At 46.0% G+C, this 17,506-nt stretch overlaps 1 protein-coding gene across 5 annotated transcripts; it reads right to left on the reverse strand.

The window, feature by feature from the left end:
- Positions 1–1,383: 1,383 nt before the first annotated feature.
- On the reverse strand, positions 1,384–14,196 carry LOC129621820 (ergosterol biosynthetic protein 28 homolog). 5 transcript variants are annotated; one of them, XM_055538705.1, is made up of 6 exons: positions 14,068–14,196; positions 13,587–13,701; positions 11,254–11,451; positions 8,889–8,979; positions 2,319–2,371; positions 1,384–2,126 (listed from the first exon to the last, which is right to left on the reverse strand). In XM_055538705.1, exons 3-6 carry the CDS (start codon positions 11,417–11,419, stop codon positions 2,047–2,049), a joined length of 390 nt encoding a protein of 129 aa, XP_055394680.1. In that variant the 5' UTR covers positions 11,420–11,451; positions 13,587–13,701; positions 14,068–14,196; the 3' UTR covers positions 1,384–2,046. The 5 variants fall into 5 exon arrangements, with proteins under 5 accessions (XP_055394680.1, XP_055394677.1, XP_055394679.1 ...); XM_055538702.1 differs by having other exon boundaries at positions 2,253–2,371; positions 14,068–14,187; XM_055538704.1 differs by having other exon boundaries at positions 2,253–2,371; positions 11,287–11,451; positions 14,068–14,168.
- Positions 14,197–17,506: the final 3,310 nt, after the last annotated feature.

Raw genomic sequence — 17,506 nt, forward strand, 5'->3', positions numbered from 1 at the left:
GAGCCAAGCCTGGGCTGTTCGAGAACCCTAATAGCCAGAGTAGCTGCCAAATACTCTGTATCATTTCTGTAGATCCTCTGGGATCTTGCCTTTGTTTACTTGGAATCACATTTCCTTGAGGCACGCCTAGAAGACCCATATCGTCTTGTGCTTTCATCCACTCCTTTCTAAGCTGGGCTCCCTGCAGACCTCCACCCGAACATTAACTCTCTGTAAGATCACTGCTTTTCTTACTGCCTCCTACAATAGCTGGTAAGGGAAAGATAGTTTGTACCACGGAGCTCTCTTTCTAGGTGGGGACACGAGGCCTGGAATTGCTACAACCGCTTTTGGTACCATGAACGAAGCCAGCCTGGGGATGAAGCCAACACAGGAGGGCAGAGTCAAAAGAACTCCAGAGAAATGGAACTGAGTCCTGATCAAACCATTCCTGAAGCCTATAATCCTCTTTCCAGTTTTGTCAGCCAATGTTATCTTTATGGCTTCAGCTAGTTTAAGGAAGATTTTGTTCCTTTCACCTGAAGAGCCTTAACTGGTTGGGAATGCCCTTCACAAGCCCCCTGCTCCCTTTCCAACTCCTCCCTTTCACTTAGGAACGTCACCATTCTGTAGTTTAGTGACCTTAGTCCTTGAACAGACCAAGTGCTGCTAGGTCTGCCCTAGATACTGCCTCACATATGAAGACATATGACCTCTGTGATTCAACTCAGATCCCACCTCCTCAGAGAGGCTTTTCCCAGTGATCTCAGTTCTGCACCTCCCTCCTCGTCTGAATCACGGTACCTGGTTGTTTAGAGTCTTAGCACTGTCTGGGGTTTTCTTTCAGGTGTGGGCTTGTTGACAGTCTGTTTCTTGACTACAGGGACATTGCCTGGGTCATTCATTTTCCCTTCCCAAGTGTCTGGCATGGAGTAAGTGTTCAATAAACACTCGCTGAAGTAGCGAATGGGTTCTCACATCTATACACTGTGTGTGAGCATCCAGCCACTGTGGAGGTGCTCAGGGCTGTGTTTGGACGGCAGCCGTCTGCTCCAGTGCCTTGTCCTTGGGCTCCAGTGTCCTTTCCATGCTCATACAGCTGTTTCCTGTATGTTGTCTGATTCTGCTTTCTCAAGAACCTGTTTCTTCTTTGCGAGGAAAACAAGAGAGTGTTCTGGCTGTTCAGTTGTGTGCTCAGAATTCGGAAAGTGGGGATAGAGATGAGGAAGATGACATCATGAGAAATGAACAGGAGACTAAGGGCTGCAAGGTTTGCCTGGGTCTTGCACTGTCCTACTCATTATGGTGTATTTGATCCGCAGAAAGCTGAGATCTCCCTCTGCTGGGCCTCAGAGGAGGGCAGGGGCACTCTGGGCTTAGGGGAGGCCAAAGTACCAGGACGGATCAGAGCAGAAGGCTTCTCTATTTATTACAAATATCATTACACAAATACAGCTGACGGGAGAGTCTAAAACTAGCCCAGACCTTTCCAAACCTGATCCCCCCGTAGACTCAAGGTCAGGGGCCAAGCTCACTGGCCGGGGAGACCTTCTTAGAAGAACTTTTTGTCCCGTGGATGGTTCTGAGTCTTGGGTCCTGCAGCAGAGAGAAGCCCAACCTGCATGGACAACCCCTCATAGCAGCCCTTGGTGGCAATGCTCTGGGCAAGGCAGCACCTTTATGTTTCACAGTTGGTGTGTTCCCACCACACAAGTCAAGTGGACAGTTAAAAATAAAAGGAAAAAGCAGAAGGCTGGAAAAGTGCTCCTGGAAGAGGCTGTGGGTTGCGGAAGGGTACACAGTGGCCTTCGTATATACTGCCAGTTCCTCGATTTGGATGGAGGTACAGAGCACTCATTCTAAAATGATTCTTTGCATACATTTAAATGGTACTGACTTTCTGTATGCATGTTTTATCTTAAATTTTAAATTAAAGAGGAAAAAAAAAAAACCCCAAATATGAAAGGCTGTAAGTGGGTGATGGAGCAGAAATGAAACTGAAGAGCATAGAGACGGAAGAGGCGAGCAAAGGCGGGAGATGACGTCTTGGACATGGGGATGTTGGCCTCAGTTTCTCTTCTTCTGTCTGGATCCTGGTTCTGCTTCTAGGTGTCGGAGCCCCACTAGCATGCCCAGGATTGAGATACCTTAAATACAGACAGACAAGGTCAGTGGCTGACATAAGCACCGTGCTTGCTTAGATTACTTGTATAAGGCTGGTCCTTAGGGCTGGGACGGCTCCTGTGGGAGTTCCAGGGTCACTCGATGCTTACTTGCCACCGTGAGGATTGCCAGGATGAAAATCATGGGAGCCACGGTCCCAAAAACAAACAACTCACAGAGGAAGTGCCCCATGCCAATGAAGAAGGTCCAGAGCGTGATGTAGTAGAGCCTACAGGGGAACAGACAGAAACGGGACTGAAGGTTCAGCTTTTTCAGTGCAGAGGAGGTAGTCAGACTTGAAACACACAAATCAAAACCCAGGAAATGACTATGGCTAAAGAAAAAGGAGACTTGGTCCTGCAAAAGACCTGGCTGCTGGATCACATCAATTTTCCTCATGTCTAGGGTAAAACTGAAGCTTTCAAGTGCTAAATTGAGAGGAGGATGACCCAGCAGAGTGCCTTTGCAAGTCTTAGCAAGGTGGTGAGACCAGTAACAGCAGAGCAGAGTCTGGGGTATGGCAATCCTAGGTAGTGCAGATGATTGTGGACCAATCACATTTCCATATTCTACTCGCTCAAATTGTCTTTACTCTAGTCCAAGCCCGCTTTGCACCTGTCTCAGTGTTCTTGCCTGGAGAATCCCAGGGACTGGGGAGCCTGGTGGGCTGCCGTCTATGGGGCCGCACAGAGTCAGACACGACTGAAGCGACTTAGCAGCAGCAGCAGCAGCAACAGCCAGGGGCTGCTCAGTGCTCATCTGATGGATGCCACCGAATGAAGGGCCTGAATGAGGAATGGGTAGCAAGGGACTTTCTGGGGCTTTTAGATGCTTTTGCAATATGGGCTGCATCTTAAGATATTTTGCATCTTAACCTAGCAAAATGGCCAGAGGGAGGACACAGTGATAACCTCACAGGAAGAGAATTTGTTCCTCCGTTTTGACAAGAAGATGGAGAAGACAGAAGTTATAGGAAGATGGACCACTTTGATACCTGGTGTCTTTCTTCTTTCTGAAATTTACAAATTATGAAATATTTCAAAAATACAAAAAATCATACATCATAGAATTTACCCCTATGCAACCAATACCCTACTCCATCAAATCTCATTTTCTTGACATTTTTGCTTCAGACACTTTTCCTAAGAAATAAAATATTACAGATTTCAGTTAAACCTTCCTGTGGATCCTTTTCCACCCTGATCCCATTCTCCTGCCTCCTTTCTCCCCAGAAGGAACTAACATCTTAAGATTGACTTTTATCATTCCTATGCATATTTTTACACACTTAGTAAACATGTATGTATTTTGATACATACATGATGTATGTGTGTATCATTGGGTTGATGTCTTTTCTTTTTTTTTTTTAAGTGAAAGTAGGTTTCTTTGGAGAAATACACATTAAATGGGCAGAATGCAGACTGTCTCAGAAAGTAAGAACAGCTGAGAATTGATTTCAAGTTTCTGGTTAGGGAGGGGATAGAGTCAGAGAGCATATCAGAAGTACATGGACCAAACTCCCAGGCTTTTAAAAAAAGGTTGGAAATAGAAGTCAGCATTTTGGCTGTCCTGTGTTGGGTGAAGGGATAATGAATGGGTAAGAGAGGTAAAGATAAGTCTCAGCTGTCTCGGCTCATCCCCAAAGCACAACAAACAAAAGATACACCCCTTCTACTCGTCAGTAATTCTTCATCATGGTAAAGGTCGTTAAAATGATTATGCAGTCCTTACTCCCTCCCAGTCACCCTGAGAGGAAAAACAGTTACACGAGTCTCATTTTATATATGAAGGGGCTGAGATGCAAAGAAGGTCTAATAAACCTGCTGCTTCAAAGCTAGTTACCAACAGAAAGGAGACCAGAGCCTATTTTCCAGTTTTCATTCTTGAGCCTCAGAGTGTTTTCACTAAACCATGCTACTTCCAAAAATATATGTCAGTGTGGAACAAGTAAACCATAGTTTCAGGTTCAAAAAAATAAAGATGAATAGATCACAGTGCTAACAGCCCTCAAATCCCACTTGTCCTGGTCTTCCTCAGTTTAAATGAATCGAGTCTCTAATACGCAAATCTACAAAATCAGCAACAAAAATCACTGCTTCCCAGGGCTACTAGGAGGAGACTTCATCAACGTCACTGGAAGCATGTGGTATAATAAGAGGCTCAATAAATACCACCACCTCCTCTCTTGTCCAGGTGCCGAGAGTCCGGCTAACACAAAAAAATCTTAGTATGAAGCTCTTTTGGTGGCCTCACTTGGGGACCTGAGCAAAGTTCCCACCTTGATTGCGGTGATAATTGGTGTTGGGAAGAAAGCTCGAGCCCCCTCCAGGGGCCAGTTTAGATTACAACACGATCCAGCCCAGGGGCTGCGACTGCCAGCAATTGTTCCACACTAGTCTGTATGAGGGCTTCCCAGATGGCCAAGAGGTAAAGAATCTGCCTGCCAATGCAGGAACTCAAGAGATGCAGGTTTGATCCATCCCTGGGTCAGGAAGATCCCCTGGAGTAGGAAATGGCAACCTGCTCCAGTGTTCTTGCCTGGAAAATACCATGGACAGAGGAGCCTGGTGGGCTACAGTCCATGGGGTCGCAAAGAGTTGGACTTGAGTGTGCACGCACACATGCACGCAGTCTGTGTGAGTCCTCTGAAGAGGCAGAATACAGAGGTGTGCTGGGTTCTCTGTGACCCTCCCTTCATGACTCTGTGTAAACACACAACCATTCACTGGTGAGCTCATGACATCATGGATCCTGATTTCTGTTCATCCCTGCCGCTCAAGGAGGAATGTGAGAATAAGGTACGTCAAGGCCTCTCTAAAAAGAGCAGGCATACTACCTCTTTAGTAGAAGAAAGGCTGACCCCTCAGTAAAGAAGTAGAGGAATATGATGCAGGCCACTGGATCACACATAACCAGTTTGCTGTGTTTGTTTCAAAGATTTTTAAGCTTTAAAGACCTTCAGGCCTGTGATGTTTTCTGTCCCTGGAAGGAATGGTACGTAGGTGCGCTGGCTGCGCGGGCACAGGAGGGCCGAGAGGAGCTACTCCACGTTCAAGGTCAAGAGGGGCAGCCATGAGGAGATACCCCACGTCCAAGGTAAGGAGCAGCGGCTGCGCTTTACTGGAGCGGACATGAAGAGATACCCCACGTCCGAGGTAAGAGAAACCCAAGTAAGACGGTAGGTGTTGCAAGAGGGCATCAGAGGGCACACACACTGAAACCATACTCACAGAAAACTCTCCAATCGAATCACATGGACCACAGCCTTGTCTAACTCAATGAAACTAAGCCATGCCGTGTGGGGCCACTCAGGACGGGAGGGTCATGGTGGAGAGGTCTGACAGAATGTGGTCCACTGGAGAAGGGAATGGCAAACCACTTCTGTATTCTTGCCTTGACAACCCCATGAACAGTATGAAAAGGCAAAATGATAGGATACTGAAAGAGGAACTCCCCAGGTCGGTAGGTGCCCAATATGCTACTGGAGATCAGTGGAGAAATAACTCCAGAAAGAATGAAGGGATGGAGCCAAAGCAAAAACAATACCCAGTTGTGGATGTGACTGGTGATAGAAGCAAGGTCCGATGCTGTAAAGAGCAATATTGCATAGGAACCTGGAATGTTAGGTCCATGAATCAAGGCAAATTGGAAGTGGTCAAACAGGAGATGGCAAGAGTGAACGTCAACGTTCTAGGAATCAGCGAAATAAAATGGGCTGGAATGGGTGCATTTAACTCAGATGACCATTATATCTACTACTGCGGGCAGGAAGGATCCTTTAGAGGAAATGGAGTAGCCATCATGGTCAACAAGAGTCCAAAATGCAGTACTTGGATGCAGTCTCAAACGACAGAATGATTTCTGTTCGTTTCCAAGGGAAACCATTCAATATCACAGTAATCCAAGTCTATGCCCCAACCAGTAACACTGAAGAAGCTGAAGTTGAACAGTTCTATGAAGACCTACAAGACCGTTTAGAACTAACACCCCCCCAAAATGTCCTTTTCATTATAGGGGACTGGAATGCAAAAGTAGGAAGTTAAGAAACCCCATGGAGTAATAGGCTGTTTTGGCCTTGGAGTACGGAATGAAGCAGGACAAAGGCCAATAGAGTTTTGCCAAGAAAATGCACTGGTCATAGCAAACACCCTCTTCCAACAACACAAGAGAAGACTCTACACATGGACATCACCAGAGGGTCAACACCGAGATCAGATTGATTATATTATTTGCAGCCAAAGATAGAGAAGCTCTATACAGTCAGCAAAAACAAGACCGGGAGTTGACTGTGGCTCAGATCATGAACTCCTCATTGCCAAATTCAGACTGAAATTGAAGAAAGCAGGGAAAATCACTAGACCATTCAGGTATTACCTAAATCAAATCCCTTATGATTATTCAGTGGAAGTGAGAAATAGACTTAAGGGACTAGATCTGATAGATAGAGTGCCTGATGAACTATGGAATGAGGTTCATGACATTGTACAGGAGACAGGGATCAAGACCATCCCCATGGAAAAGAAATGCAAAAAAGCAAAATGGCTGTCTGGGGAGGCCTTACAAATAGCTGTGAAAAGAAGAGAAGTGAAAAAACAAAGGAGAAAAGGAAAGATAGAAGCATCTGAACGCAGAGTTCCAAAGAATAGCAAGGAGAGAGAAGAGAGCCTTCCTCAGCAATCAATGCAAAGAAATAGAGGAAAACAACAGAATGGGAAAGACTAGAGAGCTCATCAAGAAAATTAGAGATACCAAGGGAACATGTCATGCAAAGATGGGCTCGATAAAGGACAGAAATGGTATGGACCTAACATAAGCAGAAGATATTAAGAAGAGGTGGCAAGAACACACAGAAGAACTGTACAAAAACGATCTTCACAACCAAGATAATCACGATGGTGTGGTCACTCACCTAGAGCCAGGCATCCTGGAATGTGAAGTCAAGTGGGCCTTAGAAAGCATCACTACGAACAAAGCTAGTGGAGGTGATGGAATTCCAGTGGAGCTATTTCAAATCCTGAAAGACGATGCTGGGAAAGTGCTACACTCAATATGCCAGCAGATTTGGAAAATTCAGCAGTGGCCACAGGACTGGAAAATGTGAGTCTTCATTCCAATTCCAAAGAAAGGCAATGCCAAAGAATGCTCAAACTACTGCACAATAGCACTCATCTCACATGCTAGTAAAGTAATGCTCAAAATTCTCCAAGCCAGGCTTGAGCAATACGTGAACCATGAACTTCCAGATGTTCAAGCTGGTTTTAGAAAAGGCAGAGGAACCAGGGATCAAATTGCCAACATCTGCTGGATCATGGAAAAAGCAAGACAGTTCCAGAAAAAACTTCTCTTTCTGCTTTACTGACTATGCCAAAGCCTTTGACTGTGTGGATCACAATCAACTGTGGAAAATTCTGAAAGAGACGGGAATACCAGACCACCTGACCTGCCTCTTGAGAAACCTATATGCGGGTCAGGAAGCAACAGTTAGAATTGGACCTGGAACAACAGACTGGTTCCAAATAGGAAAAGGAGTACGTCAAGGCTGTATATTGTCACCCTGCTTATTTAACTTCTATGCAGAGTACATCATGAAAAACGCTGGGCTGGAAGAAGCACAAGCTGGAATCAAGATTGCTGGGAGAAATATCAATAACCTCAGATATGCAGATGACACCACGCTTATGGCAGAAAGTGAAGAGGAACTAAAAAGCCTCTTGATGAAAGTGAGAGGAGAGTAAAAAAATTGTTTAAAGCTCACCATTCAGAAAACTAAGATCATGGCATCTGGTCCCATCACCTCATGGCAAGTAGATGGGGAAACAGTGGAAACAGTGTCAAACTTTATTTATTTGGCTCCAAAATCACTGCAGATGGTGACTGCAGCCATGAAATTAAAGATGCTTACTCCTTGGAAGGAAAGTTATGACCAACCTAGACAGCATATTAAAAAGCAGAAACATTACTTTGTCAACAAAGGTCCATCTAGTCATGGCTATGGTTTTTCCAGTAGTCAGGTATGGATGTGAGAGTTGGACTGTGAAGAAAGCTGAACGCCGAAGAATTGATGCTTTTGAACTGTGGTGTTGGAGAAGACTCTTGAGAGTCCCTTGGACTGCAAGGAGATCCAACCAGTCCATTCTAAAGGAGTCCTGGGTGTTCTTTGGAAGGACTGATGCTAAAGCTGAAACTCTAGTACTTTGGCCACCTCATGCGAAGAGTTGACTCATTGGAAAAGACTCTGATGCTGGGAGTGATTGGGGACAGGAGGAGAAGGGGATGATAGAGGATGAGATGGCTGGATGGCATCACCGACTCGATGGACATGAGTATGAGTGAACTCCGGGAGTTGGTGATGGACAGGGAGGCCTGGCGTGCTGCAAATCACAGGGTCGCAAAGAGGTGGACACGACTGAGTGGCTGAACTGAACTGAATCTTTAATGTTCACATCCTAGGTTACTGAATCAAATCCTAGGCCATATGATGGAACCATAATCCATCATAACAGTGCTTCTTGACTCTGGGCATTTATTAGAATCAACTGAAGAAATTTTATCAAATTATCAAGACCTGGATATCAGAACAGCTAAATCGTACCCTCTGGAGGTGGACCCAGGAACCCCCTAGTATTTTCTGAAGCCTTGCCTTGTTAATTGTAATGATAAACAAGTCTTGAGGGAGGAACACAATGGCTCTGCTTAGCACCCATTGCCAACACAGGGAGACTGGTGCTGTTCCCTCCCTTACATACGTTTTGTTGTGAATGTCGATGGCGCAGAGGCAGCGAACCACTGATGAGAGCAGCGTCCAGACTCCAAAGGTCCGAGCTTGGAGGCCATTCACTGTGCAGCAGAAACAAGCAGGAGTGTTGAGAAGGGTGCGTCAGGGTTCCCTCCAAACTCCTCCAGCTTCACTAGAGGAGTCAGAGAGCTGAGCCTGTGATCCCCTTGGCTGGGTAAGGTATAGGCTCTAATGCTGCACGTGGGAACTAGAAGGAATGGAAAGAATTCCAGAAGGAAAGTTGATTCAGCCCCTCTTCAAATGCCTATAGTTGGGTGGGCGAGTTCCAAGAGTAGAAACCCAACAAACAGCCTACTTTGGCAGTAACTCTTGGGGTAGTGGTTTATGGGTCTCCCTGGAATCTGCTCTGGTTTTGGTGAAGCCCAGTGAGTCTGAATCAGGATAAGCGTGGAGGAACACGGTGGAGAGCGGTCTGTCAATGCAAGATGCCTAGGAGGTCAGCAGACTTTCAGTGAGGCTGATGCAGGACAGAACACAGAAATACTGAGCCCTGCACCCACACCTGGTCTTTAAGAGACCCAGGTCCCTGGATCTCCTGAATTCAGGTCTATATCACGTGAATGAAGCCCTAACGAGGCTGGTTTCCTGTGCGTGCAGGAAGGGAACAAAGCTCCGGTGTTAGCTGGGACCACTCCGCTCTTGCCAGCTTCATTCTGGCACTGCTGTGCTAAATATCTTGTCCAGAGTGCTTAAATCATAGTCTATCATAACAGTGCTTCTTGACCCTGGGCATTTATTAGACTCAACTGACAAAATTTTTTAAAATTACCAAGACCTGGATACCAGATCAGTTAAATCATATACTATGGAGGTGGGCTGGAGAAGGCAATGGCGACCCACTCCAGTACTCTTGCCTGGAAAATCCCATTGGTGGGGAAGCCTGGTGGGCTTCAGTCCATGGGGTCGCTAAGAGTCGGACACGACTGAGCAACTTCACTTTCACTTTTCAGTTTCATGCATTGGAGAGGAAATGTCAACCCACTCCAGTGTTCTTGCCTGGAGAATCCCAGGGATGGGGGAGCCTGGGGGGCTGCTGTCTATGGGGTCACACTGAGCCGGTTACGACTGAAGCGACTTAGCAGCAGCAGCAGCATGCAGGTGGGCCCAGGAGGTCCCTGGTATTTTTGAAAGCCTTGCCTTGTTGATTTTAATGTACTGGTATTGATCTATAGGGAAAAGCAAGGATACTTCCTTTGCTGGTCTCCTGAGCAAGAGAAATTTTAGGGGACAACACTCACAACCAAAATTTGTGATTTTCAGGGTTTTCCTTTAAGGATTTTTCAGCCTTTGGAAAACCAGACAGCAACACTAAATTCACAACCCCAAAGATCTTTAGATGGAAGTCATCTTGAGAAAAAAATCTCATATCCCAAACTAAAATATAGCGGTTAGTCCTGGAGAGCTATATTCTTTTTTTTTTTTTTTTTTACATTCTTTATAAAGCATTTTGATAGTGCTTCTGATGAAATGACAGGAAATTTCTCTTTTCTATTTCTATATATCTCTTTATGAGTGAGAACTAAAAATGGAATATCTCAGTAACCCTAACCAGAGTAGGCATCAGGTACAATTCTTCTACTGGATGCTCCAGGGTCCTGCTATCACCAGCAAAGCACCAGGAGGTCATGTGGGACCTACTTCTGAGCTGTGTGTGCATGCAGGCCTGCACAGGCGCGCACACAGAGTTCTGCTCACCTATTGCCCTTCGACAAATCAGATGACCTCTGAGCCTTTCTGTCTCAATTTTAAATTCAAAGGGCTAGGACAGATGACCTCAAAAACCTGTGAATCTATACAGAGTTCCTGGACCACCGGAGGACAGCACTGGAGGGTGAAAAGTGGAATTGTTCCACCCACTTTTCCAGGTTCTCTAAGCTTTGTTCAAAGTGAGCCTTAGCCTTCTTACTTTCATTTTATACTCAGATGCTGCAAAAATGTGAGCTAAGTCAGAACCTGAATGTGGGTTACCTATATATGTGACATAGAATTGTCGCTACTATGAAACGGTGCAGCAGCTCAAGCCACCCCACGTATCAAAGCAGGGAAGCGCAAGCTGAAATGTGCAACCACTCTCCAGCAAAGAGGCTCAGGACACTGGGGAAAGCCATGGCGGGCCTGCAGAAGTTCATGTGGGAAACCAACCTGGAGGGATTTTGGATATCTTTTCAGGGTCTGTGTCATGGTTTGAGAAGACCTTGGATGAGTACTTCTCCATATGCAAGGTAGGGTATAAACCATACGGCCCATGACCTAATTTCTGAAAGAAGCAACAGGAAAACCTTCTTCATGGTTTCCTCATCAGGCATCAGAGTCACCTGCACAAAGGATGCAGGTCTTTGCTTTCTCACCCAGGTCTGGTTTGCCAGTGTAGATATTTTCATAGAGAAAGGTGTGGTCTCGGAAGCTCTGCAGCGAGTGACCCACGACTATGATGGATGTCATCATCAGCCAGCTGCGTAACACGTTGAGGAATCTGCTCATGGCTCCCCTCCAACCTGAGAGGGCTTTTTGCCCTGGAAACAAAAGCAAAGGGCAGGAGACAACAGATGGTTAATGTGCTTCAACCGTAAGCTCTGCAGTCAACCTGTGTCCCATTCATGAGAGCTGCACTAATCTTACTTCGTCAGTCATTTCATAAATGAAATGGTGCTCTCCCAAGCACCAGAGGCTCGTCTATCCCCAGGCACCCTTCATAGGGTTGGCACTTCGCCTTTGAATACCTACCTTCACTCAAAGTGTGCTGACAAGAGTAATAAAAAAGGGCTAAATAATGCAGTGGCTGGAAATGACAGACCCTGTGGAAAAAGTGTGGACAAAGGGAACAGAGGAGAGGGAGGTGTTCAAACATCACTACAAAGAAATAAAATGGACTCTAATGAAAGATTTATGGAAGTTGGTCTCAATATTTCATCATACTACCAGTGGTGAGTCAACAGCATACTGTGCAATAGGTAGCACCATGCTTATTTTCGGCTAAGGAATTTCTCCAAAATATTAGCCTAAATCAACACTCGCTTCTCGTGGCTGAAATCAGACCCCTGGGATCTTTACGTCTAACCTGATGCTTCACGACATTCTTTTGTACTGCAAGTACCTCAAAGGTAATTATAAATCTACTAACAGGTACCTTCCTGGCCACTGGTGATCGATCCTTCCAAGCACAGAGAAGTCTTGCACGTCTAAGTGGCATCTATGGTTTGAGGGAAATATTTATATGCTTTAAGTTTTCTCTACTTTGGTTCACAGGGATTCCATGTTCCATAAATTAGGAAAACAAAATAAAAGTTAAAAATAAATAAATTGTGGGGACTTGAGAAACAGTGAGAAAATTAGACGGAGAAGGAAACAGCTATGTTGGTGTTGGGTTGCGGAAGAAATTACAGTTATTGATTGTATACACCACGTGCTGTGCCAAAAACCTATCTATTATCTCACTGAATCCTTAAACAAGGTCGGGAGACACCATTAATATTTCCACTTTACAGATGGGGGCTGGCACAGAGGTGTTAAGTGACTTGCTTGAGGTTACACAGGCAAGAGATGAAAGAGCTGAGATACAGAACATGGTCCATGCGTCTCTATGATGGTCTCACTGAGCATATTTGGATGAAGTTTCCATTTTTGAGAGAGTCAAGCAAACCATAGCCACCTGTCTTCAAGCGTATAGAAAATACCATCGGGGTGTATACTTTTTATTTAAAAAACAGAACAAAATGTTAGATCAACCCTTGCTGAGCACCGATTCAAATTCTCTTGGTTTAAATAAAAACCATGTAATAGAAATCTAATCATGGAATTGATGCTTCCCATCTTTGGTATGTGACCCATGGTTTGTCTAGCGTCTGGTTCATTTCTTTGGCCTGAAGTGGCGATAAATTATCAGGCTTCCTTTGTCACTTTGACCGTAGGCCTTGTGTTATAGTCCCACATTACTCAGCTGAAAGAAATACTAACATCAGTAATGGCTCAAAACAGTGTGACACACCAAAAAACAAAGAAAGTTCCAGAGGAAGAAGGGTCAGTGGATGAAAGGCTCAGTGCAAATGGGTCACAAAAGTGGCCTCTGTCAAAGTCCAGAGAGAATGAAGCTCTAATGGAATCACAAGCAGTTCCAGCATGGGCCAAGATACACACACTCCCCTCCCCTCCTCCCTCCCTCAGTAGGACACTTAAGCTCTCAGGGTCAGAAAAGCTGCATGGATGGCCTCCCTCTTTGACAGAACTTAGGCCCCTTTCACAGAAGCTCTCAGAAACTCCAGAAGATAGCTGGTGAAGGCAGAGCCTGAGCACTCTTCCAAATTGCTCTGCCAGTCCCTCAGCACAGCTTCCTCAACGCTTTTGAGGGCCTCTGAGAGAATCCCACATGTATTCCCCAATTTTGCCCTGACCCAGGCCAGGAAACGTGTGGTGTTTAGTAGAGTCGGGAGTGAGTGGTTCCTTTCCTGGTCTCACTATTCAGTAGCTGTGTGACCATGGGCAAGTAATTCACACTTTACAGCTTCGGTTTCCTTACCTGCAAATAGGAGATTAAAATTACCTATTCCAAGCATTATTATAAGAATTACTTTAGAAAGCAAAGCTTCCTCGCATTGTGCCAGGCTCAGAGGGGCCATTCATTCGTTCATCGATTCACTCGTTCTGTACCTACCAAGCTTTCTTCGTTTTCCCAGCTCCCTCCTCTCTTGGTCTCTGAAATCTCTTTTTTCTCCCTACAAGGTTGCCTCCCGGGTATCTTCCTTCTATCCCATCTCCATTTTTCCAGGCTGTGCGGATCCTTTCCATTAGAAGTCACACAGATACCCACCTCTCCCCCCCATTCCCCGCCCCCCCCCCCTCCCCGCTGCTGCTGCTGCTGCTAAGTCGCTTCAGTCGTGTCCGACTCTGTGCGACCCCATAGACGGCAGCCCAACAGGCTCCACCGTCCCTGGGATTCTCCAGGCAAGCATACTGGAGTGGGTTGCCATTTCCTTCTCCAATGCATGAAAGTGAAGTCGCTCAGTCGTGTCCGACTCTTAGCGACCCCATGGACTGCAGCCTACCAGGCTCCTCCATCCATGGGATTTTCCAGGCAAGAGTACTGGAGTGGGTGCCATCGCCTTCTCCGCCTCTCCCCACTACATACACCCTACCTGTTGAGAGTACTCTCAGCACAGCAGCAGCAGCAGCGAAACTGCCCCAGCACAGCTGCAGACCTGAGTCAACCTGAGCCCTTGTTCCCGCCCCCACTCTCAGCCTGGCTCCCAGATTGGGTTGTTTCTATCTGTCCTCGTTCTGATTGGCTGTTTTCGTTCTGCTGGAAGCCATGGGTCTTGGACCCCTTTACTGCTAATCAGCGGTTGCAGCTGTCCAAGCCTCAACCCCAGCACTCGGCCCTTGCAGTGAACACTCCTGTTGAGTGCAGCAGAACAACTCCGTGTTCGGAGTCAATGTATTTGGGACGGCGGGGAAAAGAGCGGATAAAAGACTTCAAGACGCCTGTGAAGACCTGCCGGTGAAGGAGGAGGGAGGGAGGTGGAGAGCGCTGTCCCCGCCTGGCCGCCTCGAGCGATGGGAAGATGAAACAGGTAAACGCCTGCGCCCGCGCCCTCCTCCCCGGAGAGAGGGGCGCCCCGAGTCCCGGCGGGCGCCGGCCGCTGCACTTGCCTCTCCTTGTCTTGGAACAGCTGTTGGCTTCCGGGCGCGCTGGGCTGAATCGCAGCGGCTGCGGCTCCCCGCGTCCTTTCCGTGGGGAGCATCTGAGGACCTCCCTGGGATGGGGGTGAGCCATGGGTGGGACTGAGAGCCTGATCCTCTTAGGGTGAGGACACTCCTCGGGCGAGAGTCCTCAATCTTCCGATCTCCCTGTTTCTTCCTGCCCAGCTCGCGGCCTAGCACAGGTTGGCATCCCTTCGTCGCTTGGAAGCTTAGTTTGTTTTTTATTAATTTAAGGGACTTCCCAACATTTGGGGAAATTCTGAGAAATCCTGTTGGGGACACTCGGAAGAAAACCTTGAGATTGTTCCATACTGCCCATTTCGCTGAACATGTGTAGGGATCCTTGTCGGAATTGCCTTTCCTCGCCCCCTATTTACGTTATCACATATGTTAATGCATAGAAAAATAAGATTTGGAAAGATCAACTGCTCATCTTTGAGAAATAGCATTATGGTCATTGAAACATTTTCTTATCTATTATTTCTAGTCCATCCTCAAACACAATGAAATGTACCTTTTCTTTATTAAAGTATTTTAATTAGCAATAGGCTAATTTTAATGTCAATTTGATATTCGGATCATAGTTTATGATTTTCAACAAGGGAGAATAATTTTTGAGAGCGTTTGGAGGGAAGGTTCCCCTCCCCCCAGCTATTTATAACCTTGATTCAGCAGAATAAGACCATGGCATCTGGTCCATCACTTCATGGCAAACAGATGGGGAAACAATGGAAACAGTGAGAGACTTTATTCTGGGGGGCTCCAAAATCACTTTCGGAGAAGGCAATGGCACCCCACTCCAGTACTCTTGCCTGGAAAATCCCATGGATGGAGGAGCCTGGTGGGTACAGTCCATGGGATCGCGAAGAGTCGAACGCAACTGAGCGAGTTCACTTTGACTTTTCACTCTGATGCATTGGAGAAGGAAATGGCAACCCACTCCAGTGTTCTTGCCTGCAGAATCCCAGGACAGAGGAGCCTGGTAGGCTGCCGTCTCTGGGGTCGCACAGAGTTGGACATGACTGAAATGACTTAGCAGCAGCAGCAGCCAAAATCACTGTAGATGGTGACTACAGCCACGAAATTAAAAGATGCTTGCTCCTTGGATGAAAAGCTGTGACCAACCTAGACAGCATATTAAAAAGCAGAGACATTACTTTACAAACAAATGTCCATCTAGTCAAAGCTATAGTTTTTCCAGTAGTCATGTATGGATGTGAGATTTGGACCATAAAGAAGGTTGAGTGTCAAAGAATTGATGCTTTAGAATTGTGGTGCTGCAGAAGACTCTTTTGAGAGTCCCTCAGACTACAAGGAATTCAAACCAGTCAATCGTAAGGGAAATCAACCCTGAATATTAATTGGAAGGACGGATGTTGACACTGAGGCTCCAGTACTTTGGCCATCTGATAGAAAGAGCCGATTGATAGAAAAAGACCCTGCAGTTGGGAAAGATTGAACAGAAAAGAGAAGGGGGTGGCAGAGGGTAAGACAGCTGAATAGCATGACCAACTCAATGACTCAAAAACACCAATCTCAGCAAACTGAGGAGACAGTGAAGGACAGGGGAGCCTGGCATGTTATAGTCCATGGGGTAGCAAGGAACTGGACATGACTTAGTGACTAAACAACAAATATCAAGAATAGAAAAACACTAGCAAAAATAAGCAGAATAAAAGTTAACGCTTTAAAATCATTCTCAAAGCTGACAAAATTTTAGTTCAGTTTCAGTTCACTTGCTCAGTCGAACGACCCCATAGACTGCAGCACACCAGGCCTCCCTGTCCATCACAAACTCCCGGAGCTTACTCAAACTCATCTCCATCGAGTCGGTGACACCATCCATCCATCTCATCCTCTGTCATCACCTTCTCGGCCTGCCCTTAATGTTTCCCAGCATCAGGGTCTTTTCAAATGAGTCAGCTCTCCACATCAGGTGGCCAAAGTATTGGAGTTTCAGCTTCAACATCAGTCCCACCAATGAACACCCAGGACTGATCTCCTTCAGGATGGATTGGTTGGATCTCCTTGCTGTCCAAGGGACTCTCAAGAGTCTTCTCCAATACCACAGTTCAAAAGCATCAATTCTTCATCCCTCAGCTTTCTTTATAGTCCAACTCTCACATCCATACAGGACCACTGGAAAAACCGTAGCCTTGACTAGACAGACTATTGTTGACAAAGTAATGTCTCTGCTTTTTAATATGCTGTCTAGTTTGGTCATAACTTTCCTTCCAAGGAGTGTCTTTTAATTTCATGACTGCAATCACCATCTGCAGTGATTTTGGAGCCCAGAAAAATAAAGCCAGCTGCTGTTTCCACTGTTTCCCCATCTATTTGCCATGAAGTGATGGGACCGGATGCGATGATCTTAGTTTTCTGAATGTTGAACCTTAAGCCAACTTTTTCACTCTCCTCTTTCACTTTCATCAAGAGGCTCTTTAGTTCCTCTTCACTTTCTGCCATAAGGGTGGTGTCATCTGCATATCTGAGGTTGATATTTCTCCCAGCAATCTTGATTCCAGCTTGTGCTTCCTCCAGCCCAGCGTTTCTCATGATGTACTCTGCACAGAAGTTAAATAAGCAAGGTGACAATATACAGCCTTGACGTATTCCTTCTCCTATTTGGAACTAGTCTGTTGTTCCATGTCCAGTTCTAACTGTTGCTTCCTAACCTGCAAACAGGTTTCTCAAGAGGCAGGTCAGGTGGTCTGGTATTGCCATCTCTTTCAGAATTTTCCACAGATTATTGTGATCCACACAGTCAAAGGCTTTGGCAAAGTTAATAAAGCAGAAATAGATGTTTTTCTGGAACTCTCTTGCTTTTTCCATGATCCAGCGGATGTTGGCAAGTTGTTCCTCTGCCTTTTCTAA

Source organism: Bubalus kerabau, chromosome 10 (assembly GCF_029407905.1).
Source record: "Bubalus kerabau isolate K-KA32 ecotype Philippines breed swamp buffalo chromosome 10, PCC_UOA_SB_1v2, whole genome shotgun sequence".
Taxonomy (NCBI): domain Eukaryota; kingdom Metazoa; phylum Chordata; class Mammalia; order Artiodactyla; family Bovidae; genus Bubalus; species Bubalus kerabau.

Bases quoted from the DNA above. Each gene is read 5' to 3' on its own strand.
- LOC129621820 (XM_055538701.1), bottom strand. From the start codon at position 11,419: ATGAGCAGATTCCTCAACGTGTTACGCAGCTGGCTGATGATGACATCC. The intron at 8,980-11,253 runs GTGACTCTGATG...TCTGCTGCACAG, and splicing joins GACCTGCATCCTTTGTGCAG to TGAATGGCCTCCAAGCTCGG. The intron at 2,127-8,888 runs GTATGTAAGGGA...TCTGTATTTAAG, and splicing joins ATCGACATTCACAACAAAAC to GTATCTCAATCCTGGGCATG.